The sequence below is a fragment of the Stegostoma tigrinum genome, chromosome 23 (assembly GCF_030684315.1).
Source record: "Stegostoma tigrinum isolate sSteTig4 chromosome 23, sSteTig4.hap1, whole genome shotgun sequence".
In the NCBI taxonomy this organism is placed as follows: Eukaryota; Metazoa; Chordata; class Chondrichthyes; order Orectolobiformes; family Stegostomatidae; genus Stegostoma; species Stegostoma tigrinum.
Genome location: NC_081376.1, coordinates 31,656,961 through 31,684,336, shown reverse-complemented (window position 1 = coordinate 31,684,336; position 27,376 = coordinate 31,656,961). Strand labels below are relative to the sequence as shown.

The window sequence follows — 27,376 nt, the reverse complement described above, 5'->3', positions numbered from 1 at the left end:
TAACAATATCCCCTGAGTTTTCCTTTCTTCTTTCATAGTCTTTTGTAACTAAATCCTACTGCAGACGTTAACCTGCTTTCTTCTTTATTTACCATTTATACTTCCAGTTGATTTTTCCCAATTCCCTCTCCCACCCACTCCCCAGTTTGCTGGTTTAAAGTTCTAGTAACCACCCTAGTTATCCTTTTCACTCAAACACTCATTCCAGATCAGTTCAGGTGGAGACCATCCCAACAGTACAAATCCCTCCTGTTCCAAAACTGATGCCAATGCCCCATGAAATGGATCCCCTCTTTCCCACACCACTTCTTTAGCCACATGTTTACTTCTTAATTTTCTTATCCCTAAGCTAACTTGCATGTGGAGTGTAGGAGGTTGAGGGGTGACCTCTTTTCCCTAGGTTGGGGGCAGTTCCAAACTAGGAGGCATACCTTTAAGGTGAAAGGAGAGAGATTTAAAAGGGACACGGGGGCAACTTTTTTTCAGGTGGTTTATGTGTGGAATGAACCGCTAGAGGAAGTGGTGGATGCAGATATACTTAGAACATTCCAAAGAAATTTGGATAAGTACATGACTAGGAAAGATTCGGAGGGATATGGGCCAAGCATAGGCAGGTGAGATTGGTTTAGTTTGGCAATATGGCTGTTTGTACTGGTTGGACTGAAGGGTCTGTTTCCATGTTGTATGACTTGATGATAGATTTGGCTATGCGGGAAATGGGTAAAGGACTTTCTCTACATTTCTAGTAGACCCAAGAGTGTGTGCTGAGGGGTTTGGATTGGCCAGGTTGCTAGTAATGTGTGAGGTATGTTTCCATTGCTATAAGAGATAGCAGATCATTAATGACTGAGCAACAGGATTCTGTATATCGTTCCAAAGGGTTCTTGTCCTGTGGTGATAAAAAGCCAAGTGGTGAATTACAGTGCATTGACCTCTGGATTTACAGGGATTTCAATAGCCACGCTACTTATGTAGATCAGAAAATTTGAATCTGAGGTGGCAGATTTTCAAGAAATATGAGCCAGGGATGTACCCTGCAATCTGCAGGTAAATTTCAATGGTTTGCACAGTTCAGTGGGTACATGAGTCATGAAAAGTTGAATAATGAAAGTTAGCATGAGTTGAAAATTATAATCTTAAATATGCTATTTTTTTGCAATTGATTGACAGGGTGGACACTGAGCAGTGGTTTGTGGCGGTTCTCTAACCAGGGGGTTAGTTTCAAAATCTTCTAAGATAGAGATGAGGGGTTTCGTTAGAAACCTGTTTAATCTTTCGAATTCTTTTCCCTCTGAAAGCAGTGCCAACTGCATCATTAAATATGTTGAAGGCTGTGATGAACAGGTTTTTAACCGTCAAGGCATTTGGAGCATGTTTTGGGATAGCTTGCAGGAAAGTAGAATGAAATCCGTAGCACATCATGATCTAATTGAATGATGCAGCAAACTTAGGACTAAATTTCCTACTCCTCCTATTTCTGTTCTTTGTACTCTAGCCCAGTCCATCATAAATTTAATGTAATCCAAGGTCAATTTTGGGTAGCACATCACAGAATTATGCATCAGTAATTCAGCCTGGGCTCCAGCATTGGATATTTTGTGAAAGGTACATTCTTTAGGTCAGTGATTATTACTGTGCCCATTACTTGGCTGCCTGCGATTTTAAATGTTGTTTTGCACTCTAGTTGAGGTTTTGGGGGAAGTAAACAAAACTTTCCCCACATGTTGCATCATTTTTCACTTGGTACAGTTTAGTATAGGAAAAGTACAACTTGTAATTTCTATGCCACTATTTTAGCATTTACTCTCAGCATCCTGTCTGATGTTCGAGTCAGTGTTCTCTCATTTTGTTCATGGCGTGTTCATAGTAATGGATGTAAACTTCCTCGGAAATTATTTCAATCCTTCAACAAGAGTAGCAAGGACAGTGCTAGTACAAGAAAAAGCACAGTATTAATATGCTAGATGTTAAATTTTGAAGTGATGAATCATAGATAAGGTGGACATGATTTTATGCTAGGCATTGTTTGAATCTCCTCTGTGTACATATTACTGCAAACAATGCTGATGAAATAGAACATAAAGCTAAGCATGCCTTTAAAGCACACAGATGTTAAAATAGCAAGACAGATGTTATAATAAAGAAAAATGGAACGATTACTGGCATTATGGATCAAGGATCCACACAACAAGAACAGTCCAATCAGCTCAGAGGAAGGCCCTATGCTTGCACTAGGATCTGAGAAAGCCTTTGTGAGATGGGGAAACCATTCAAGGCTGCCTGTACATTTGTGTCTGAAACTCGTAAAACCATATAATTGTAAAAACGTTTAAAAATCAGGGAGTCAGCTAGTATTAACGTAAATTCTGCAGAAGCATTTCTGGAAAAAATTAAGACAATCATTGAAAGTGGATATGATCCTAGATAGGTGCTTAACATTGATAAAACCAAGCTAAGTTGGAAACATGTCTTCTAGGACGTTTCTGATTTCAAGGCTTCCAAAGATCAGTTAACTGTCCTTGTAGAGATAACATTAATGGCAATATGAAACTTAAACAAATGTTCATGTATAGGAAAATCCACATACACTGAAACATTTTTAAAATGTAAAATGGGTATCCAATTGCATGGCCTAATGATGAGGCACATCTTCTGTGAGTGATTAGCTTTTGTACCAGAAATGAAAATTTACGGTAAGGAAATTAATCTTGCTTCTGAAATTATTCTTGTTGGATAATATTTGTACCCGTGACCTAGATTTCAAACAGCTATACAAATATTAGAGTCGTGTTCATACTCTGAGGACAGCACTACTTATGCTGTAAATGGACAAGAATGTTATTGCATGCTTCAACGCCTTTTATTTGAGGAAGTCATTCCACAAACTAAGTGAAATAGATGGCAATGACAAACTCACGGTCCAGGAATTCTGGAGAAAGTTTAACATTTTGCACTTGACTTTACAGGCTTTTCCTGGCACAGACTGTTGAAGCATCTAATGAATCTAAAGATTCATGAAAGAAAACATGTCCTGATTCAGTGCCTTCCTTTTGAAGAGTTCTGTGACATGTCACCAAAATATTGGCAAAATAGTGTAACTAGCAAAGTAAGTCTGCTTCGAAGAAGTAGAAGAATGTTAAGTTGTTCACATTTCTCCTAAGCAATGAAGATATTTCTGAATTAATTGAGCATACTTTAAGATGCAAGTATGGATGACTGACTGACAGATTCTGTTCTGGTGCGAAGAAATATGAATGAACAGATCAACTGCAGTTGTTATCCAAAAAATGACTCTTTTGGATCATTCTTTGGCATGCTACTAGGAAAATTTTAAATCTTAAATTACAACTAGGAAATCCAACCAGTCCAGCATAAAAATGAGCCAAAGTAACCCCAACTAGTCCACAAATGAATCTTAAGGAGGACCTTCTGGCACTCTAATGACGGAAACTGCTGAGCCTGCATTTTCTATTGAAGTATCATTACTGGAGGGTAGTGATGTCTAACATGTTGAGATGGCAGTTGATGATCCCCCAATTGCATCTCCACTTTCCACTTAATCATTTCCCCAAGACCTCCCACCTTCAAAATAAAGGTTAAAAATGTTTTATAATTGCTGTCCAAGTTCTGTGCGCTTTTTTACTCTCTCAAAAAGTTTTCTGTTTGTCATTGCTTACTGTCATATAAACCATAAATGTACGTATTTTAATTGCTAAATAGGAGATGTTACATTTCCCTCCATAACAGTTCTGAGCCCCATATTTCTATCCTTTATAGGGGAAAAGTTCCTCAATACAAGCCATTCCAAAGAAGTTAAATGTCAAGTGTTCCTACTAGAGAAGGGGCAAAACTTAGCTGTCTTTCAGGCAATAAGGCAGGGCAGGTGACTGAAGTAAAAGTTGGAGAATGTGTTGGGTCTAGTGACCATAATTCTATTAGTTTCAAAATGAATATGGAAAAAGATAGGCCTTGTATAAAAGTTAGTTTTTAATTGGAGTCAGGCAAATTTCAATGGTTTATCACCAGAACTTTCAAAAGTTGCTTGAAGTACACTGTTTGCAGGTAAAAGAGCGTCTGACAAGTGGGAGGCTTTCAAGAATGTGATAACGAAAGTTGAGGCATTATGTTCCTGTTAGAGTGAACAGCAAGGCCGGTAAGATTAAGGAACAGTGGATGAATAAAGATATTGAGATTCTTGTCAAGAATAAAAGAGAATCTTATTTGAAACAACTTTGTTTAAAATGAATCTGTATATCAGTACATAGTCATGGAGCTGCACAGCACAGAAACGGACCTTCGGTGTAACTCGTCCATGCCAACAAGATGTCACACGTTTAATTTAGTCCTGTTTGTCAGCATTTGGCCTATATCCCTATTAACCCCTCTTATTCATATACCTATCAAGTGTAAGGGCATTCTTGAGAAAGAAATCAGGAAATCAAAAAGGGGATATGAGACAGCATTGACAGATAAGGTAAAGAGTAATCCAATGAGATTCAACGAGTACATTGATTAGGATGGTGACTGGAGAGAGGGTGAAACCTCTTAAACAACCTCTTCATCTTTTTGTGCTAAATCTCAGGAGATGGGAGAGATACTGAATGAATATTTTGTCATTTTTTACTGTGGAGAAAGAAATTGAAACTTGAGAGTTCAGGGAATTAAATATTGATGTATTAAAAACAGTCCACATTACTGAAGAGGAAGTTCTGGAGGTCTTGGAGAATACAGGGTTGGATAAATATCTGTGGACTGATCTAACGTATCCCAGAACGTTGTGGGGAAAGTCAGTCGTACAGCTGCACGGCATGGAAACAGACCCGTCAGTCCAACTAGCCCATGCTGACTGGCTATCCTAAATAAGTCTCTAGTACCATTTGGCCCATTTCCCTCCAAACCCTTCCTATTCACATACCCATCCCCTTCGGCCCATTTTAAATGTTTCCCTTCTTGCCTTCAACCTATGCCCTCTAGTTTTGGACTCCACTACCTGGTGGAAAGACCTTGGCTATTCACCCTGTCCACGCTCCTCCTGAATTTATAAATTTCTATAGGATCATCCTTCAGCCTCTGATACTCCATAGGCCCCAACCTATTCACTCTTCTTATAGCTCAGACCCTCCAACCCTGGCAACATCCTTGTGAAACTTGAAAGGGTGCAGAAAAGATTTACAACATCCTTCCTAAAGCAGGGAGACCAGAATTGTACACAGTATTCCAAAAGTGGCTAAATCAATGTTCTGTGCTGCTGTCTGTATATGATGTCCCAACTCCTATACTCAATGCACTGATCAATAAAGGCAAGCATACCAAACACTTTCTGCACCATCCTGTCTACATATGACTACTTTCTACTTTCAAACAACCTACGAACTTGCACTCTTTGTTCAACCACATCCCCCAGGACCTTGTCATTAAGTGTATAAGTCTTGCCCTGATTGGCGTTACCAAAATGCAGCACCTTTATTTATCTAGATTAAACTCCAACTGCCGCTCCTTGGTCTGTCAGCCCATCTGATCAAGATCCTGTTGTACTGTGAGGTAGCCATCTTTGCTGTCTGCTACACCACCAATTTTGGTGTCATTTGCAAACTTACTAACCGTACCTCCTATGTTCACATCCAAATCATTATATAAAATGACAAAGAGGCAGGCCCAGCAGATTCTTGTGGCACACAACTGATCACAGGCCTTCAATCTGGAAAGCAACCCTCCACCACCACCCTCTGACTCCTACCTTTTGAGGTAGTTTTGTATCCATTTGCTGGTTCTCCTGTATTCCAGCTGATCTAATTTTGTTAACTAGTCTACCATGAGGGACCTTGTGAAATGCTTAACTGAAGACCATACAGATCATATCCACTACTCTGCCTTCATCAATCCGTTTCATTACTTCAAAAAACCCACTCAAGTTAGTGAGACCGACTACCTATACACAAGGCCAAGCTGACTATCCTTGATCAGTACTTGCCTTTCCAAATCCTATCCTTCAGAATCTCCTCCAACAACTTGCCTATCACTGGTAGGCTTACCAGTCTGTAGTTCGCTAGCTTTTCCTTACCACCTTTCTTAAATAGTGGCACTACATTAACCAGCCTTCGGTCTTCAGGCCTCTTGCCTGTGGCTATCGATGATGATACAAATATCTCAGCAAGGAGTTCAACAGTCGCTTCCCACAGAGTTCTAGGGTACACCTGATCAGGTCCCAGGGATTAATTTGCCTTTTTGTGTTTTTGAGACATCCAGCACCACCACCTCTATTATGGACGTTTTAAAATGTTGTTATTTATTTCTCCAAGTTCTCTGGCATCCATATCCTTTTCAACAGTAAATACTAATGCAAAATATTCATTCAGTATCTTTTCCCCCTCTCCTGTGGTTCCACACATAGGCAGCCTTGTTGATCTTTGAATGGCCATGTTCTCTACCTAGTTATCCTTTTGTCCTTTTTAATGTATTTGTAGAATCCGTTTAGCTTTGGATTCTCTGATCCTATTTCCTGTCTTTTTTTGCCCTCCTAATTTCTCTCAAAAGTAAGAGGAAATTGAGACCCCTTGCAGTAATATTTGCATCATCTATAAGTATGGATGAGGTGCCTGATGACCAGGCTAACGTTATGTGTTGTTTAAGGGTTGTAAGGAGAAACTGGGCAACTGTAGACCTGGTGAGTCTGACTCCGATTGTGGGTAAATTGTTGGAGTTGATTTTAAAAGATAGGATTTATAACATTGAGAGGGACAAAAATTGTCAGCATGGTTTTGGGCGAGAGAAAATCATGTCTATGAAATTTGATTGAGTTTTTTGAGGAAGTTACCAAAAAGATTGAGGACAGAGCAGTAGATGTTTACTGAGACTTTAGTAAAGCCTTTGACAAGGTTCTGCATGGTAAGCTAATTAGTAAAGTTAGGTCCTATGGGATTCAGGGTGAGCTTGCCAATTGGATACATAATTGGTATAATGGCATGAGACAGTGATGCAAGGTTATTTTTCAGACTGGAAGTCTGTCACCAGTGGTGTTCTGTGAGGATTGGTTCTTGGTCCTCTTAACATTTTTATAAATGATCTGGCTGAGAATATAGAAGGTATGGTCAGTAAGTTTGCAGATGATGCCAAAATTGGTTTGGTTTTCCAGGGCTATGAAGGTATTTTTATCAAATGGGTCAGTGAGCTGAAAATTGGCTGATGGAGTTCAACCTGGAAAAATGAGATTTTGCATTTTTGTACGACAAACCTACAACAAAGGTAGCGTTTATAGAATTAATAGTAGTGCTTTGGGTAGTGTTGTAGAACAGAGGGACATAGAGGTGCAGGTAATAATTCTTTGAAGTTTGCATCACGTAGACAGAGTGGTTAAAAAGGTGTTTGGCACGCTTGTTTTCATTGCTCAGTCCTTTTGAGTATAGGTGTTGGGACATCATGTTGAGATGCAGAACATTGGCAAGTCCTCTTCTGGAGTACTTTGTCCAGCTCTGGTTGCCCAGTTATAGGAAGGATATTATCGTGCTGGAGAGGGTTCAGAAGAGATTTACCAGGACGTTGCTGGGAATGGAGTGTTCGAGTTATAAGGAGAGGCTGGGACATTTTTCACTTGTGTAGGAGGTTGAAAGGTTTACAAAATAATGCGGTGTGTAGATGGTTTACTGGTAGGTGCCTTGTCCTTAGGATAGGGGATTTCAACATTCAAGGGCACATTAAGGTGAGAGGAGAATGTCTTTGTCTTTGTCTTTGTCTTTGTCTTTGTCTTTGTCTTTGTCTTTGTCTTTGTCTTTGTCTTTGTCTTTGTCTTTGTCTTTGTTCAAAAATCTGAGTCACTTTGCGTGTAGAATGAACTTCAGAGGAAGTGGCGAATGTGCACAATCACAGCCTCTCCTTCCCTGCTCCTCCCTCCCTCCCCCCTCCATCTTCCTTTTCCTTCCCTGCTCTCTCTGATTTTTTTTTAAATTTAAGTCTTTAGAAATATGAACATATGTATTTGAGTTTACAAGCCAGAAGTATACAGTAGGAATCTATTATTGAAAATGCTGCAAGATACATATGAAAATAAGCATAAAGCAGATTGAGCATTAGGTGGATCTGTTGATTAGTGGGCCCACTTTTGTGTTTTTCAACACTTCTGATTATTTGCTGGACTAGGCAGGAGAACTGCAAGTTAGAGGATTGGAAAAGTATTGGAGTCTATCTCCATTTAAACAAAAGGACGCCAGACCACCTTAATAGATTCTAACTCTCTCCCCTGTGTTTGTTCAGTCTTGTGTGGATAAACTTGACACTGTAATTGGCAGAGATGCTATATAAAGGTTTCTGTTCAGGCACCTGTTCTTTCATCCAGCTGAATTATCTGGTATAGGCCTGATAGAGGCAGTTTTGTGTGCAAGACAGGCTGGGTTGTGACGTGGATACTCACACCTTGTTGCTACCTATCTACAAGGCTGCCTATGAGTGGAGGTAGCTGGTCCTGCTGAGGCCAGTGAGAGGCCAGCTCCTGGTTAGGCCCTCCTTTTAATTCTAGTGAGGTAATCTGTAAACAATGCTGATTGGTGAATACGTGCAGAGGAATTAAAAGTTTCAGTATTCTGGTTGAACTTTGGACTTGACTCGCAACACTCAAGTTGATGTTGAATTGCAGTAATTTAACCGTGTTTGTTTATATTGGGGAAGGTAACCAAAAGTCCCAGCACCACTGATGGCATGTGATCTTGGTATGTTCCTGTTTCAGTTTTTCTCTAGATTTATTACTGTACTGTAGGGAGAAATGTCAAATAGTTGTCGTCTTTGTAACTGTGTACTCTACTCGGTGACCTTTTTCTGGTTAGGGTTTGCGTTTAGCTTGCATGTTGTAGATAGTTAAGATGGTTCTTAAAGACCTCCTTGCCTTTTAATCTGAAAGACCTTCTCTAGAAATTTCTTCCTTGTGGTGTTATCTCATGCCAACTTGTGTCCAATCCTGAGATTGGCCGGCTGATTATTGATTCCTGTTTTTCATTTTAACCAGTTTCTTGGAACAAGGTAGGCTTTTCACTTCTGGTTTTATGCTGTGAAATGTCAGTGTCATAATCACCCTGATGATGACTCCTTGCTTACTGGTCTAAAATGTCAGCAAAGCCTATGTGCTCCTTCAAGACCTCTTCAGGGGATGTCTGCTCTTGATTGCTTAATGTCTACACCTGACTGATCTACTGTTTGACTTTGTATATAACCTTGAACATTTGGGTGTTGTTATTCTCTACCACTGTATGTTGAGATTACAAATGCTTTGATACAAAGTATGGAGAACCAAACATTTTTGTCATTAGGTAAGCTACTGTCTGGTTCTGAGCCCGAGTTCCAAACTGTTGATATTTTTGAATCAACCTGTTCAGAGATGTTATTACAGTCCTCAGGAGGTGGGAATTGTACAAGGGACACTTGTCTCAGGGTAGGAACATCACCATTGTGCCAAGAAGTTCTAGTCTGTTAGCTTGCTCTGTAGATCTCTTCTGTGCTGCTGAAGCTACTGTAATTGACCTTGTGACTTTTCTGGCTGAGAAAGAAAAATAAATTTGGATACCCACTGTCCCCCGTGACCTATACTGGAGAAAAACACCTCGGGCGTTTTGTAGCTGGCAGAATTGGGCTCAGCTGTGATACTTTTCAGGGTTGAATCTTCCTGAAGTTTTTCACGTGCAAGATAACTATCAAAAACAGGTTCAAATGAATGATTAGCTGACTGAATTCTACTCCCCAGTTTTGCAGTTAGTACATAAATAGGAAAATAAGATGCTAACTTCTTCCTGGAATTGATTGGGCACACTTTATTACTGGGTTCTTGCCTTTTTCAGTTTGTACAATAAGGTTTTCTGTTGTCACTTTAGTGTTACTGTTGTAGGTTTGCTGGTTAAAGCATTTGACCTGACTTATGTTGGTTGTCTGAAGGAATAATTCATCCTATGCCAGTGCTCTGTCTTTTCCACACCCCTGTTATTTCTTCCCCGACCCACTTCTTTTTTTCTCCAGATAGACGCTTCCTACACCCCAAACAGCAATGCAGTCCAGTTGCAGGTTTAGTTTGGATTGAGGGACATAATGTCATTAAAGTATGGAACATGTATAATATCCCAGATGTCTCAGTAGACAATTTTACTACAAATGTTCTTTTAATAAATAAAATGGAACACATTTGAAGATCTCTTTTAAAAGATAAACACGAAGATGGAAAAATAGTATGGCCGAGGAAGAAGGAAGTTGCTCTTTCAGACGCCTGCCATGTACCTGAAATCCCAAATGGCTCCTGCTGTGCTGTAACCTCCCCTTTACTTAATCATTCTAAAATAGTCTATGGCACTTCTTACGTGAGCACCACTATCCAATGACACGGTTTTACTGGCCAATTCTGGACCTTTTTTACCCTTATCCTACTCTGTGCTTTGTCTACACAGTCTCCTACTCAACCATCTATATTCATGTTTTTTAATGGTCACCATCACTCCACTCCTCTTAATATCCCAAGTACTGCTTTTGTTTTCTCCCTGTTCACTCTGCTTTCCCTTTTCTAGTTCTACATTGCGTTTGCTCCACACTTACCCCCTTGGTCTTTGCTATTTTTATTGCTTCCCCTTCCCCTAAAGAGGGACAGTAATATTGTAACCCACATTGCATCCCTTCCTATGCAGTCATTCTCTGCCAGAATCTTCTAAGATTCCTCAATAGTTTTTCTGTCACCGTGCTATATGAAAATTTAACTGCTGCAATTTGGTGTTACAACAGTAACTACACTTCAGAAATATTTCTGATTACTTTGGGTGGCTTGAAGCGGTGGAAGGTGTTACATAAAATTAAGTTTATTTTAAAATCCCATGAAATTACTGTCCCCTCATTATACTGTCTCTGACTCCTTGTGTGCCTCTTCTCCCTCCCCCCTTCTCCCAACAGGAAAAAAATATATTGTCCCCTCAGATGTTTTCTTTGTATGTTGTGTTTTGCCTTGTTCAGGGCCCTAACAGATCAAAGTAAAAGTAAAATCCAACTTTGAAGTGCTATTGAATTTTTCATGGAACTTAGTCCAGAAACCTAACCCTCCTTCTCTGACAGTGTAAACTACAAATTCTAAAGAGGTGGCCTGTCTCCAGGTTCAGGACGGCCGGTTTCCAGGATCAAGATACAATACCTGGTAACTGGCTGAAGGCACATTGCTGTAACATGAGCAGCGCTTCAGATGTAGTTACAAGAATAAAGATGATTACTCCAGAATGTGATCAACCTTTTCTGCCCTCTGCAGTGACAGTGGACTGTGGGCAAATGTTTAGCATTTATTCTAGTTGACAGTGTATCCTAATCACATGACCTGTGCCCTGGAAAGAAAACTATTGACTCCAAAAGTGCATGTAAATAACATGCACCAGAATACTGTCACTTCACAAATTCGAGCCTTTAATTACAAAAATTAGGGTTAAGGAATGTACTGAACCTCCACTGCATTGCTCTGTTTGAGTGAATGACTGTAACTCTGGAAAGTAGGGAAATCATGCTGATTTTTAGAAGTTGCTCATTCAAACAATCCTATGTTTACATGCGACAACTAATTGTTACCAAATTTAAATACTCAGTGCAATTGATGTGATTTCTATCACCTTATTCTTGCATTTCTCTTGAGTTCCTATGTCTGCTGGGAGTGGTTTTTAAACTGGATACAATCCAGAGTTTTGCATTTCCTAATGTGTTGTTTTAAGTAGGGGTTGATTTGGACTGTTGCTGGATGATGATTTATAAGAAGTGCCAGTCTCTCCAATTGCAAGTATCCTGCTGGTTCTTTAAAAGAATAAAAGAACCACACGAGCATCCCCCAAACCCACATTCCACATTGCTTGTGTGGCCCTCGTCTACATACTTCCCAATTTTTGAAAGGGAAAACACTCTGATGCCTGTTACCCTGATTTCCATCATCACCCCCCCAACCTTTTTTTGTAGGCTTCTGTTTGTTTACACATATTTATAGTTAGAGGTTTTGTCCATGCTAACCAGATTTCCTAAACTGAATTATTCCTATTTGTCTGCATTTGGCCCATTTCCCTCTAAATATTTGCTATCCCATTACCTTTTCAAACGTCTTTCAAATGTGCTACTTTTCTCACTTAAGTCTTACATTTTTCTTATTTTCTTACATGAATCCAGACACCAACACCTCTTATAGGGACAACTGTTGTGTGGACGGATCTGATGTGGTGACACCATGTTCCGGGACTTTGGGAATGTTAGTGGGGACTAAGGATGCAAGGGTAGGTTTTTAATTGGCATGTTTACAACATCAGGTAATGTCCCTTCTAGTGGTCAGATGTTTAGTGGGGATTGGACATGAAGAGAGCAAGAGGTGGATTTCTTAAGTTGGAACATTTTGGTAAGATAGAAGAAGGAGCAGAGTTGGCATTTAGAACTATGGCGGGAAAGAGTTGGTGAAATTTGCATCTCATCTGTACTATGTCGTTATACTAAATGCCTTTTTAAAAAAAATCTCAGGCACAATTCACTGTAGGATAGAAATCTCTAATGTATACTAAATGTTTTCCATTTCTCAAGTACATACAGTGCTTCAAGTTCACACGCTAACTGTTGTTTTTTGCTGAGATCCTAGTGATAACACTGGCTTTGCCTGATTTAAGCACTGAATATTGTGGAATTCCATGAATTTGCTTCTCAAGTTGCTTTTGTTTCCATCTTTGTTTGCATTCATTTGGTTGAAATTTAATTATTAGTCCACTGGAATTGAACTGTTTGAATACTCAGCATTTGGACACAGGGTTAGTCCACTGCAAATATGGGGGAGGGGTTGAAATGTTCATGGATTGGCATTTGATTTGGCTACCACAGACTGGATTTATGTATTGTCTACACTCTGTCCTTGGAACCAGTTTCTGAGGAACTGCAGCATTTGACTGTGTTTCGAAAGCCCAGACTGCATTAATCTTGGGACCACCAGCGATGCATCATAATGGAGATGTACAAAATGAAGTTTGTTCATAAGATCCTGCTAAACTGAACCCACTATCTCCACCATCTCTGGTCTATTGATTTGTTACTGTTGATCGTGATTGTTGTAAGTTGTGAATCTGGCCTGTTTGAAGGACTTGGACTTGGCTAAAATTTAAGGTAATTGTAATGAAACAGTAAAAAAAATTCCAAATTATTGGTATGAGAGCACTTGATAAGAATCTGTTTAATAGTGTATTGGACAAGTGTTGTTCAACTGGTAAAGATTTAAATTTAATCTGTAATGAATTCAAATCATAGAATTGTATTTACAGTTTTTTGGAATTTCTGACCAGAAATTGTGGTGGAGAACTAACTGTAAACAAGCTTAAAAATGCTGGCCTTGCTATTTGTGTGGGGTATGCTGTGGGCAGTTCACAGGATTATCTTCCTGTTCTAGTGCTGGTATTCACATATCTTTTTGGTTTGCTTACTGTTTTTGGGCTGACTACATGAACGCCTTGCTGCAAAAGCCATCAGGTTTCAGTGTGAAACTTCATACTGCTTAATGGCTAAATTAGCATTTTATACCTGGTCATTAAGCTTCACCTGTCTCTTGCAGCTATGTAATAGCTCCTGTTTCAATGCTAAAATGTTGCTGTAACTCTCCACTGTAGATCCAATGCTGTGGAATGCATTGATCTCCACAACTGGAGGAAGAATTCCGCTAGGTTCCTGTTCCACTTGTTTAAAATAACCTGTGTTCTGTCATGGCTAGGGACAAGTTCAGTCTTAGCTACAATGTCCAAACTTCTGTGGTAACTGGCTATTTGACCAAGATACGAAAGCCCAGGAAGGCTTTGTGCTGTTACGAGAGGTGAGGAGAAAATTGCTACCTTATGCGCTTGCAATTAACATGCCCCACTCACCTTTTTAACAATAATTTGCAGTATTTCAACTTGATTTGTGGTGGGGGGAGGGGGGGGGGTAGTGGGAATTAAAACTCTCCTTTCAACTAGGAGATGGTTTCATTCATCGTGGAGACCACCTGATTCCTAATCGGCTGTTGGTTTACTTCTACATGGCTACAGCCAGGAAAATACAAAGAGCTGGTCAAAACCATGTTTTGGAAATAATTCAGTACAAGACACAAAACAAGAACTTATTGGTAAGGTGATGCTGAGCAAGTATTGACCTGCTAATAAATGTTTTATTGAACATAAAGCCCCACGTTCCACAGTGCAAAATATCACAAATGGAGACCTGCTGTTTTTAACTTCATGATGGCCATACCCTAGCTGGGTGTAATGCTGCGATTGTGATGCACCTAATCTACATACATTGGTACTGTACCTGGTTAGAAGGGAGATATTGATTGGTGAAGTGGAGAGTTAATCTGTTGCCATAGCTACAGTTTACACTGAAGAATCCTGAATCTTGGCTGTCATTCAAGGCAGTGATAACCCATTGCTGGGTGACAAGTGGCAGTTGTAAGATGGCATCTGGACAGTGATTTTTGGCATGTTCCGTCTAGCTAAATTCCTTTGTAGATGTAAAATATTCAACTTGTTTAGTATAGTTTCTTGCTTCTGAGACAATTTTAAAAAGGTCTAATCCCGTAGACACAGCACCTGATTTTAGACTGGGCAAAATGTCAAGGCTGTTGCTAAACTGGGTCTTGACATTCTTATAACTTATTCTAAGCAATTGCAGTTGATTTTAATAAGTTATTTGTCACTTGAGATTTAATATTGTGTTGATAGTCTCATCAAATACATTGGTAATGTGACTACCATTAGACAGTCTGTATTTCAAGATTCATTGATTTGGAAACCAGGTGTGGTCTTTTGTTGAGTACTAACACATTTTGTTCTCCCTGCTTTCTGTTGTTTCAGAAGCTGAACTCGCTTAAGGTCACCTTTTGTGATTCCCACTGCCTAGTTTTAAACTACATCTAAATCAGGTTGATTTTAAAAAAAACTTTGTTCTCCTGAATCACTACAGTATCTTTAAAAACTTTTTTGTTATATTGCTAGTGTGGTGCAAGTGTTTTGGCTAAGATTATTTAGTGCACTGATTATTCTCAAGTCTAACTTGCCACACTTTCATTTTCAGACTAACGAGGTGACGGATAGTGCTTACATGGGCTCTGAGAGCACCTACAGTGAGTGTGAGACATTCACAGATGAGGACACTGGCACACTCGTTCACCATGGTGCACATGATGAGTTGGAGACAGACAGCGCTATTGATGCCACACTGAACTCAGAATTCACAGATACACTTGAAGAGCCAGAAAATAGTGTTGTTTTTAATGGGGAAATAAAGTAAGTGGAACCTCTGTGTGAACTGGGCCTCATCTCTGCTTCTGTTAATCAATGCTTGGTTCACTCTTACCTCAAGACAGCTATGTTTTTAATTCTAGCATGCCCTGAAGAACTGTTCATTTATGTGTGAAGTAAATACAAGTTTAATGAAATCTGCAGTTGTTCACTTTGGGTATGAGTGGGCTGCACGCTGGTGTACATCCACGGTCACTGGCACTTGACATGCTCAATCCACATCTAGACATGTCTTACTGTAAAAGCTCACTTGTCCACATTTTTCTATCTGCCAAGTTTTTGTTCACTTTTTTTATCTGTCCATATCCATCCATATCTTCACTATTCTCAGCCCATACCTGTTATGCAAACATTCAAACTTGGAGCAGAAATAGAGCATTAATCCCCTCTACTCTGCTCTGCCATTCAACAGATCATGGATGATCTGATTGTGGCTTCAACTCCATGTACCTGCCTATTCCTGATGACCATAGGTTTTGGCCAACCAGTAAGTCAATCAATCTGTGCCTTTTTTAAAAATATTAAATTATCTCTGTCCCCATCGTTCTCCAGGGAAGAGGATTCCAAAAATTCATGACTGTCAAAAAAAATTCTCCTGATCATAGTCCATATATGGGAACCCTCTGCTTTTTAACTTTCCTATAGTTCAAGTCTCTCCCACAAGAGGAAACATCCTTTCTGCATCTACCCTGTCCAGTCCCTTCAAGCATCGCCTGTCTCAATAAGATTTCTCATCTTTGTAGAGAAGAGAGAGGGGTGGAGGCCCAGTCTGTCCAACCTTTCCTCAAAGATTGTTCCTGTTCCAGGAATTAGTCAAGTGAACTTACTCTGAACTGCTTCAAATTTACATCCCTCCCTAAATAAGGTGTCAAAAAACTGATATTCCAGATGTGGCTGCCTCAATTTCTCAATAAAACTAGTTAAAACATTCCTAATTCTATATGTTCCAGTCAAGCCACCTCCCATCTTATCTAAATCTGATATTATCCTTTCTCTATTGTACTTTGTCTAAATTCCCTTAAATTTATCTACACAATTGCTTCACCCACTTCCTGTGTTCTAGACTGTAGCTATTTTTTGGGTAGAGGTTTCTTCTGAATGCTTTTTTTTGTTTGAAATGTTTTCAGTTTCCTTGCTACTTAATCCCTCTCTTCCTGGTGTATCTCCTGTAAATAGGACCCACCAACATCATTTCTCAATGAGCTCCAACATTTCCCATCTTAACACTGAAGAGCACTTTGAAGATTATGGAGAGAACAATGACATTGACTTTGACTTTGCTACCAGTAGTCTGTGTCAGGATGGAGGCAATAATATCAATGGTCACTTCAATCGTTCATCACTACTCTCTCCCAGGTAAGATTAGCATTTCATGAATCACGCTGGATCTCTATGCTGAGGAAAAGGTCAAATCATGGAGAAACTTGAATTTGATGTTGATTCCTCGCAATCAACTTAATCATTCAGTTTAAAGAGGACTGCATTGCTGAATCGGGAGGTCACTTCAAAAGAATGCTGATTTTTTTGTTTGGATACATTTCAGTCACAGACTGATTCTGCACAAGAATCTGGTGTATTTTTGATTTTTCAGATAAGGAAAGCATTTTAAGTAGCAAATTTTTTTTGGCAAGTGGGGTACGCTAGGAAGTATACAAAGTTGGCTTGTTTAACCACTTGCCTCAGTAGTGCAATTTGCTGGGTGGTTTTTTTCTGGAAATCTTTAGCTGGTAAATCTATTCCAGCCACTTTTGGAAATGTGTGGACATGTTCAATTAATTTATCTAATTTCCCAATTGACGCTTCTGATTTTCTAGTGATCATTTCACTTCAACTTTACAAAGTGTTATTGGGGAAGAGATGCTGGAGTTTTACTGCACCCAGTGTCATAAGCAAATCAATCGCCTGGAAGATCTGTCCACCCGTATCAACACTCTTGAAATGAATAGGTAACTGCATGTTTCTGCCTCATTTTACCCCTGGACTTTTTCCTTGTTTGTGGGTTACCCTTTCCTATTGCCTTTCTGACAGGGTTTCATTCAGTACAAGATTTGTGTTTTAAATGCAGCATGCAAAGTCACCATAAACTTTAGTAGTGGCATTTCCTAAGAGCTTATCATCAGTTGAAATCTGCAGCGTATTTTGCCAGGTCCAGCCCTGAAGTTTCTGTTCTGGGTCTTTATTATGATAGAATATTAAGTTAGTTTGGGAATCTGGGTCAGCGTGGATGAGTTAGACCAAAGGGTCTGTTTCTATGCTGTATGACTCTGCTTCTGACTCTAGTTAGAACAGTTCCTTTTAGTACTTAAATGGCAACAATGAATTTTTTGATGGCTAAATGCAGGCTATTTAAAGCCCAAAGTTACATGCCCAAGGTCAGTACAGATGACCAAGGATGTTTGCTGCATCTGCTACATTATTTCAAATTTATACTGATGAACTTTGCACTAAATGCCATCACCTATCAAGAAATTCATGTTCGAAACATTTTATTGCTGACGTCCATGGTCCCAAGACTGACCTAGTGTTGGATTTGATTGGGCATAAAATGTATTCTTGTGGTTAGTTGTTGATAAAGTAAGTCCCAGTTGAACATAACGTGACCCACCGCAGAAAGCTCTCAGTTTATGACCTGCACACATGCCAAAAACTGGATGTCACTGGTATTCATGGCCTCTTAGTCTTTTAAATTTTTAATTGCGCTAATAGAAAACAAATGTCACGAAATGCCTTTGATCTTGATCTGCAAAGCTGTTGAATAAGCTAGCCTAGTTGAGGGTCTGTTGATTGGTGAACACAGGAGTGATAGTTGAACAGGACATAGTGCAAGTTAAGACATGGGCAGCAAGGTTTTGGATGCCCTTCAGTTGAAGCTAAAATGTGGGAAACCTGAAGTAGAGCAATCCAGTGAGACTTCAGCAGCTAGTGAGTCAGGGCAGAAATGTGAACAACAAACATTGATATAGATAAGGGAGAGAGCTGAAGTCCTTCAACCAGATTTTTGGAATCTAGCCAAAAGACTGAAATACAGAATTCAATGGAATAATCTCTACCTATCTTGTCTTATGCATCAAGGAGAATAGGATAAAGTAGAGAATATGTGGCTGGACAGAATGTATATTTATAAGGGGCTTTAGATTCCTTAAGCATTGGAGATTTGGGACAGGTTTTGAAAGAAGTTGATCCCATAACAACTAGAGTTGCAAATCAGTGGGGCTGGGAGCAATTTGCCAGTGTTGGGGAAGATTTCAAACTAATTTGATAGGGATTAGGAACAAGGATGTAGGATTAGAAAAATCAACAAAATGGGCAAAAGATTGTGAGAAGACAGATGCACTACAGCAAGAAATAAGGTATTAGGATCAGACCACGAGCAGAACTATACAGGCTGACATTGCATGGGTGTTAATACAAGACACGGTGAGCTAAAATTCGTGAGCTACTGATGAAAATAGCCATGTTAGAGAATGAAGTGATGATAATGAGAACCTGGCTCAAGAGGCAGAACTAGCTAAATATTCTGGAACGTTGTCAGCAAAAATGGAAAAGAAAGGAGGAATGGGCAGCAATCTTGGTTGAGGAGCATACTACATTGCTGGAGAAGGAGAATGTCATGGCAGAGTAGAGGGCTACAAGCAATTAAAACATTACTACACAGCTGGGGGGAAATTAAAGACTCAGTAATGTTAATGGCCCTTATACTATCCTTTTCAATATCAGAATATTATAGTGTAAAGACCAGCAAAGGAATTGAGTGTCTGAACTATTTTTTGATCAGGTTAATTAATGAAAGCACATTGATTTCACTCCTCCTGATCAGCTGCCAAAAAAAAAATCAATGAGTATGTTGTCAAAGGAAGAGTTACTCGAGTCATCTTGTTTGGGGAGGAAGTTGTTTTACTGGACAGGCCAGCATTTGATGGGAGGCTTTAATTAGGGTGACTGACTTAAATTCATCAGGACTAGGTGGAATGCATCTCTGGATGAGAGAAGCAAGGATGCAAATTGTAGAGGCATGGACATCCACATATTTGAGGAGGATTAGACAGTGTCAGAGAACAAGATAACTTGTAAATATTATGAATTCTTGTTCAGGAAGTGGTGCAAGGATAAATCCAGCAACAATAAGCCAATTAGGTTCCCAAAATAGTACCGAATCCACTACTTTTCTTGATCAGTATTAATGACCTAGGCTTTGTAAAAGACAACACCAAGATATGCAGATGACAAAACTTGATTTATTTAGTAAACAGAGTGGAAAATAATGATGAACCTTGGAAATACATTTGATCTTTTTCTGTAATGTCAGTACAAAAGCTCTTTTGGAAAAATGACCAGCTTTCCCTGATAGGAATGATTGTGGAGTGTCCTTATGAGGATGTTGAATTCTTGAATTTTGAGCTACTTCCATTGTCGCTGTTGTCCTTTTCAGAGTGCATTGGGAAATGAGCAGCACTATCAACATTTCCTCAAGTGTGTAGATGTTTGATTTGTTTTCATTTCCCAGCTCCCACCTGTACATTTTGTGCAAATGGAAATTTAAACTACAGAAGTGGAGTAATCCTCTCTGGAATCTCTAGACAAGGCTGAACCATTCCTTCAGCCCCAACCACCAAGACAAGTTGTATTCTTTAAATTTTTTTTTGCAAATTTGTGAATATGAAAGCAAACGGCTCAGAAACAAAGAATAAAACTAACCAAAACTGGATCCTGTTCATAAGAAGTTCCAAAATGGATTTCAGTACAAATTTTGAGGAGGAATTGAGCAGTGGGATCTGGCAGTAAGGAAGGTTTAGCTTGCATACCCCCACTCCACCCAACTCTCCTCCTCCCCTCTTTCTCCGTCAGCCTTACCTTTTGTCCCTCTTCCCCTGCCCCATCTTTCTCTCTTTCCTCCCTCCCCCTTTACTCCCCCTCTCACACTCTCTCTCCATGATGGACAAGCACTTCTACAGAGGTTCTACAGAGGAAACAATTAAAATCAAGTCATCTTATACAGAGGTGCAAATAATCTTTGGCCACCACTTAAGGAATTAATTGTTCCTGCAAGATGATTTGACTAAGAGTGCAGAGAAGCTCCACTTACCGAATTTCCAAATCTTAGTTTCTTGCTTCCTCTGCTTCAGTCTCATTTTCATGACCCAGCATCCTGTTATTCTGCTTTCAGCCCCATTATGAGACTCAGCAGCAAGAAGGTGGCTCGGTGAGTAGAGACCTAACCTAACTGTTTATTTGCATCTTATAATGGCTTTTGGAGAGATGTGGCTGTCAGGTAGTGAAGGGTAGAAGTACTCTGGGGAATGGTAACCCAAGTAAACTTTGGGAAGGTGGTGGGATATGGATTTTATGGAGCTGTTATTGCTCTCTGGCATCCTGAGACAAAGCATCGAAGATTTAGCTGTTGCTTCACAAATCCTACAAACTTAACTGGCACCATACAGAGAATTGTATTTCAGTCAGCATTTGAAAGAGGCAGATGATTAGTATTTCCGGTATAACTGCCTCAGATTTGTGCCCTTTTCAGAAGCTGCAGTCTGGTTTGCAATATTTTCTGTCACTGTGACGTACTTAAGTGCTTTGTAACGGTTTGTTTGGTTTTGAATCCACACACGGCCACCCCACCTTGCTCTCCAACTGCCACTCCCCACTTTTTTTTTCAAAGCACTGGGACTGTCATTCAGTCTGGACGTATAAATGTGGCAGATACGGAAGCATTAGATGGATAGGGACAGCTGGTGTATTCTGTAGTTATTTGGATTTTTGGTTGAGGGGTGGTGACCAGTGGATGTAAATAGGAGTTCTGTAATGCCGTGATCATTTTTGTAAAAATAAGCCAAATGCTCTACAAGGCAGCCTGTTTTCTCCTAATTAATACAACAAGTGTGTGGGTTCTGGCATCTATAGTATTGGGAGGAGATAGTTTTAGGTTATGATTGGAGTGGGAAGCTGAAAACCAATGGCTAATTAGGGATCCATTACTGTACTTTAGAATCACCAGCAATAAATAATAATTTTCTTTAAAGTGTCTCTTGCTAATATGTTGAGATATTTGCTACATCAAACTGAAAATTGTATTTGGATTGAGGATGTATTAGAGTTTAGCTGCTTTGCTGTGAAGTGCCTGGCACTGCTTGTCACTCCTCAGCATCTCTTAATACAAAGGGTTTGCACTGTGTGGTCAGCTGTGGAAATCGGCTTTGTCTCTTTTATACTAAACATTCTGTCTAATTACAGGCACCTCCAGCAGAACAGTGCAGACAGCATTGACAGAATGGAGAATCTATCCACGAAAACCCTGGGCTTTGTCCCGTTGGATCTCACTGATCAGGTAACTTTGAAATTGAACCAACGTTCGTTTTAAATCTTTATCTTCAGAGGCCCTGAGTGTTACTCTAAATACTAAACAATCAGTTTTTGAATAAATAGTCTGCATTGCTGTTACAGGGATAGTTGCTTTGGTGCAGGCAAGTGTGGCACTGCTCAAAGTTCAGGTTTAGTATTTGCATGAATTCTCTCAAAGCTCATGTGGCTGAGGTCCAACTTGTCCCTTTGCATTTCTAAATATGATCTGAATGAAGAGTTTGGGCTTGGAGTATCACTCCTCCATAACACAATATGTTACCATAATGAACTACCAGGCCCATCATGCCTACGCTTTCCGGTTAAAGCATAAATTCACCCACTGAAAATTCTTGCCTTTCTTCACCACCACAAACCACCCCCCTGCCCCATAGACCTTCAATTATTTTCCTTCTTAAAACAAATCCACCCCATTATTCCTCTACTCCTCATCGCTCTTTCTCAGTCCCACCTTGTTCACCTGTCCTCTCTCTGGTTACAGGTTATTTTCCTGGAGAAGCGAGTCACTGAGCTGGAGAAAGACAATATGACCAGTGGAGAAATGCACAACCGCCTAAGACAGGAGAACCTGCAGCTGGTACACAGGTAGGACTTATGGAATCCCAAGATAATAAAATGTGAGGCTGGATGAACACAGCAGGCCAAGCAGCATCTCAGGAGCACAAAAGCTGACGTTTCGGGCCTAGACCCTTCATCAGAGAGGGGGATGGAGAGAGGGAACTGGAATAAATAGGGAGAGAGGGGGAGGCGGACCGAAGATGGAGAGTAAAGAAGATAGGTGGAGAGAGTATAGGTAGGGAGGGGATAGGTCAGTCCAGGGAAGACTGACAGGTCAAGGAGGTGGGATGAGGTTAGTAGGTAGATGGGGGTGCGGCTCGGGGTGGGAGGAAGGGATGGGTGAGAGGAAGAGCCGGTTAGGGAGGCAGAGACAGGTTGGACTGGTTTTGGGATGCAGTGGGTGGAGGGGAAGAGCTGGGCTGGTTGTGTGGTGCAGTGGGGGGAGGGGACGAACTGGGCTGGTTTTGGGATGCAGTAGGGGAAGGGGAGATTTTGAATCCCACCCTGTTTCTCCCCTCTGGTGGTATCAGATACCCAAATGTGGGAGGTATCTGTACCTACCTGAACTGTGTTCTGCGTGATTACCTGGGAGACTGGAGGTGCCAGTGTTGGACTGAGGTGAACAAGGCCAGAATTGACATGACACCAGGTTATAGTCCAACAGGTTTATTTGACATCACAAACTTTTGCAGTGCTGTCCCTTTGTTATGTGATGAAGGGGCCATGGTTTGAAAGCTTGTGATTTCAAATAAACCTGTTGGATTATAACCTGGTATTGTATGAATTCTGACCTTGTTCAGAAAGACTTGGGGGTTCAGGTGCATAGCTCCTTGGGATTTTCCACACTCGTTTGTGACATTTTAATCAAGAAGCAATTGAATGCTAGCCTCTACATTCAAAGCTTGAGAGGACAAGGATGCAAAAGTTATGCTGCTGTTAACCAAAACTCTGGTTAGACCCCTCTTGAAGTACCGTGAGCAGATTTGGACACCACGCATTGAGGGATGTACAGTGTAGGCTTGTAAGAATGACACCATTTAAAAATAATGGGTAGGCCATTTAGAACAGAGTTGAGGAGAAACTTCTTCACCCAGAGAGTGGTGGATATATGGAATGCACTGCCCCAGAAGGCAGTGGAGGCCAAGTCTCTGGATAGTTTCAAGAAAGAGATAGAGCTCTTAAAGATAGTGGAATCAAGGGTTATGGGGATAAAGCAGGAACAGGACACTGATGGTGGATGATCAGCCGTGATCCTAATGAATGGTGGTGCTGGCTCAAAGGGCCGAATGGCCGCCTGCTGCACCTATTGTCTATTGACATAGATTTCAGGGATTAAGTTATGAGGAGATTATTCAAATTAGGCCTGTTTTCTCCACAATTTAGATGGCTAAGGGGTGCTCCAATCAAAGTATTCAAGATAGTCGAGTTATATTCAAGATGGGGTAGTTGAAGACAACTACTTAGAATATTTTGGGGATTCTAGAACTAGGGGAAATGGCCTAAGAATTAGGACCAGACCATTCAGGAAAGATGCTGGGAAGCAGTTCTGTGCACAAAGGGTGGTGAATGTTTGAAACTTCCACAAATGGATGTGGATGCTGGATCAGTTGCTAATTTCAAGTCCATGATAGATAATTTTTTGTTAAGCAAATGGGCATGCCAAAGGCAGGAGTCTAAAAGTTAAACCACAGTTCACCCATAACTTTGAATGTTGGAACAGTCTTGAGAGGTTAAATGGCCAGCTTTCTGACATCTGGCCTTAGCTATTGACTTTCTAACAAAGCAGACTTCATGTTGACTATTGATTTGTATCCTTAGAACCAGAGAGATTTCCCCCCAAGTGCTAGCATATCATAAATACTTGATTTGAACTCCTTGAAACCCCAGTTTGTAATTTTAAAAGATCCAGTCATAATTAGCCCAAAAGCAGGGATTTAGTACTACATTAGCTGATGATTTCTGGTTTACTGCTTTGAAGGACTAATTATTCATTTGGACTTGTGCATTAAAGCAGTTCTATTTAATACAAACCTTTTCATGTCCTGATACAAAGTTGCTTTGAGCCACAGGAGCAATGTTATAAACAATGGTAGTGTCCATGCGTTGGAGCCAGAAGGCCTGAATTGATGTCCCACCTGCTTTAGAGGTGCCTGAACAAGTTGATATTTTTTTCTAAATCTGCTTTTCAGATGCAGTCACTATCTTACACACAAGCATGGCAAAAGTTTGCAGTCAAGAGCCCCTGGCCAGCAAACATGCTGAATATCTATTGATCTTCAGTGTATTTTCCTCGTAATTTTATTCTGCCAATTCTCCTTTATACTTTGTACAGTAAAGTAATGGATTTCACTGCTTACCCAACATCACTTGCTGACTGATACTGAAAATAGATGCTTATGTTGGTGTAAGATTGGTAAAATGAAAATTCAGTTATTAGTATTAAGATAGCTTATTCTTCTCTTGTACGTCTGAACAGGGCAAACGCATTGGAGGAACAGCTTAAGGAGCAGGAGACCAAATCTGAGCAGATGTTACTGGAGGAACTTAAGAAACAGAAAGAAAGTCTGAGCAAAGTGGAACGAGAACAGGTCATTGAAATTGAAAGTCTGCATACCAGGTAAGTGTGAGTGACCTGCCATAAAGCATATATATCCATACTAATTCTTGTGACCAAATGTGTTGTGGCAGAGACCACCTAATTTAGTAAATAAGAGTGGCCTTGTCTTTAGTACCTGAGATTTTTTTGGGGCTGGATGTTACTGGTTGCTGACACAAGCCATTGTTCTGTCAGGAAAGTTGAGTCTCATGACCTCCAAGACTAAAACTGGCGCTTGTGTGAACTTTTTTGAGATGGCTGTTAATTGACAATTTTACCAGTCACTCTTAGGGGTGGCACGGTGGCTCAGTGGTGTCTCTCGGCACTAGGGACTAGGGTTTGATTCTAGCCTTGGTTGACTGTCTGTCTGTCTGAGTGTGTGGAGGGTTTGCACTTTCTGCCAGTATGTGTGGATTCTGACAGGTGCTCCAGTTTCCTGTCATAGCCTAAAGACCTGCAGGCTAGGTGGATTAGCCATGTTAAGTGTGAGGTTACAAGAATGGTATTGGTCTAGAGAGAGATGCTCTTTGGAGGTTCACAGCAGATTCAGTGGGCCGAATGGCATTTTTCCACAATGTACGAGATTTCCGAGTCCAGACTTTTGTTGTTTTTTCAGTCAGCTAGACTGATGGCCTGGGCTAAGATGTACATAGTATTGCGAGGAAGGAACAGATCCTTTGTAAATCTGGAATGCTAGAATATTTTTAAATTTAATTCTTGATGTAGGTATCGTTGGCAAGGTCAATATTTGTTGCCCATCCCTAATTTCATTTGGCAATGGTGGTGTGTTACATACTTCCACCTTCTGGGTGGAAATATTTTTCTACAGATCACCTCTTTGCTGCCTCCTACCTCTTACCTTAGATCCTAGCACACTCGTTATTGACCTTGCTAGCCTATTCACACCCCTGAGGAAAACAACTCCAGCCTATCCAATCTTTTTCCTCAAATCTAACTCTTCAACCTTAGCATCCTGGTAAACCACCTCTGCACCATGAACCCTGTGGAGCCCCACTGGAAATGGACTTCCAGTTACACAAACATCCCTGTACCATCACCTCTGCTTCATGCCTCCCAACTAATTTTGGATCCAATGTGCCACTTTGCCTTGGATCCCCTGGGCTCTGTTTTTACCAGTTGTAATGAAGGACCTTTTCAAAATCCTAGATGAAGTCCATGTAGATCACATTGGCTGCATTATCCTCTTCAACACTTTGGTTATCTAAAGTGGGATCTGGTTGCCATTTGGCAACCTTTTTTAAATTCCTTTTGTTTTTGCTGAATTCAGACTTCTATTACAGTGGGATTTGAAACATTCCCAAAATATGAGCCTAGATTTCCAGCTTACTAGTCCAGTGACATTACCACATGCCACTGTCTCCCACACCAATTAAATCTTGATCTTTACCTAGTGGGGGAATGCTGAAGTTAGTTCTATTTTACTTTGAGTGAATCTACCCTGCATACTTTAGATGTTGTGAAGACGGTTACAATTTATGCACCCTTTGGCAGTAAATTATGTAAATATTGCATCTGTCTGTCTATCTGTATACAGGTTACACCAGCTGGATGAGGAGAATGGGGAATTACGAGCATGCATTCCCTGCCTTCGGGCTAATGCTGAGAGACTGGAAGAGGTACGCTCATGTTTTACGTGGACATATTTTAAACGAAAGCCTGCATGATGTATATCTACTGTCAGCATTCTTGCTGTTATTTGTAATGTAGCAAGTCTCATCTATTCTTTTTCGTAGAATCCCTGTAGAAGCAGGCTGTTTCAGCCCATTGAGTCACACTATCCTTCTGGAGATAGTGTGTGAGGGATTTGCACAGTTGCCCATGGGTGGAATTGAACCTGGGTCTCTGGCACTGAGGCAGCAGTGCCAACGAAGCCATCATGATGCCGTGTCCCCTTCTTTTTTAACCCTTGAATACGAAAATAGTTGATGGAATTCACTCCTTTGTCTCTTCCTCAGTACTGTCCCGTTGACAAGTCCCCATATGGTAGTCCCAACATTTATACTCTTGCATGGGCAGTCACTCCAAGTGTTTATTATTTTAGGAGAAGCAGAAGCTGTTAGATGAAGTAGATGAACTCTCTCTCAAACTGAAGGAAGAGCAACAGAACAACCAGAAACTGTCAGATAAACTCTTACACAAGCAATACCAGTTTCAGAAAGAAAAGGAAGCCACTCAAGAGGTGAGGTTTCTAAAATCTTTCTTCCCCTCTCCCCTGCCTTTTTGCCAAGTGTACTCCTTCGTTTGAGTGTTTTTCAGAAACTTAACATGATAATTCCTGTGTTTGGAATATTTTTCCTCTTCTTTGGCAACAAAATTATGCCACCCTTACCTAGTCAACTAACTTTCATCTAATTTTTTTTGTTGCCTAGCTTATAGAAGATCTGCGGAAGCAATTGGAACACCTACAACTCTTCAAGCTAGAAACAGAAAAATCACGTGGACGTTCAAGCAGTATCGGGCTACAGGAATACAATTGCCGTAATAGAGAGACTGAACTAGAGCAAGAGATTAAACGGCTTAAACAGGTAAAAATGACTACGGTTATGTCACCCGTCTTTGAGTA

The 27,376-nt window shown here is 40.4% G+C and overlaps 1 protein-coding gene across 2 annotated transcripts in view; it reads left to right on the top strand.

Moving 5' to 3' along the window:
* rab11fip3 (RAB11 family interacting protein 3 (class II)) overlaps nucleotides 1-27,376 on the top strand; it is a 94,018-nt gene that overhangs the window by 63,433 nt on the left and 3,209 nt on the right. The window contains exons 4-13 of one of the 2 annotated variants that reach the window (XM_048552239.2): nucleotides 15,055-15,266; nucleotides 16,458-16,637; nucleotides 17,096-17,227; nucleotides 20,446-20,481; nucleotides 21,513-21,606; nucleotides 22,120-22,223; nucleotides 24,673-24,813; nucleotides 26,348-26,429; nucleotides 26,855-26,992; nucleotides 27,183-27,338. In XM_048552239.2, coding sequence (XP_048408196.1) covers nucleotides 15,055-15,266; nucleotides 16,458-16,637; nucleotides 17,096-17,227; nucleotides 20,446-20,481; nucleotides 21,513-21,606; nucleotides 22,120-22,223; nucleotides 24,673-24,813; nucleotides 26,348-26,429; nucleotides 26,855-26,992; nucleotides 27,183-27,338 — 1,275 coding nt within the window. Of the gene's footprint in view, nucleotides 1-15,048; nucleotides 15,267-16,457; nucleotides 16,638-17,095; nucleotides 17,228-20,445; nucleotides 20,482-21,512; nucleotides 21,607-22,119; nucleotides 22,224-24,672; nucleotides 24,814-26,347; nucleotides 26,430-26,854; nucleotides 26,993-27,182; nucleotides 27,339-27,376 lie in introns of both variants that reach the window. The other variant, XM_048552238.2, reaches the window with a different exon arrangement.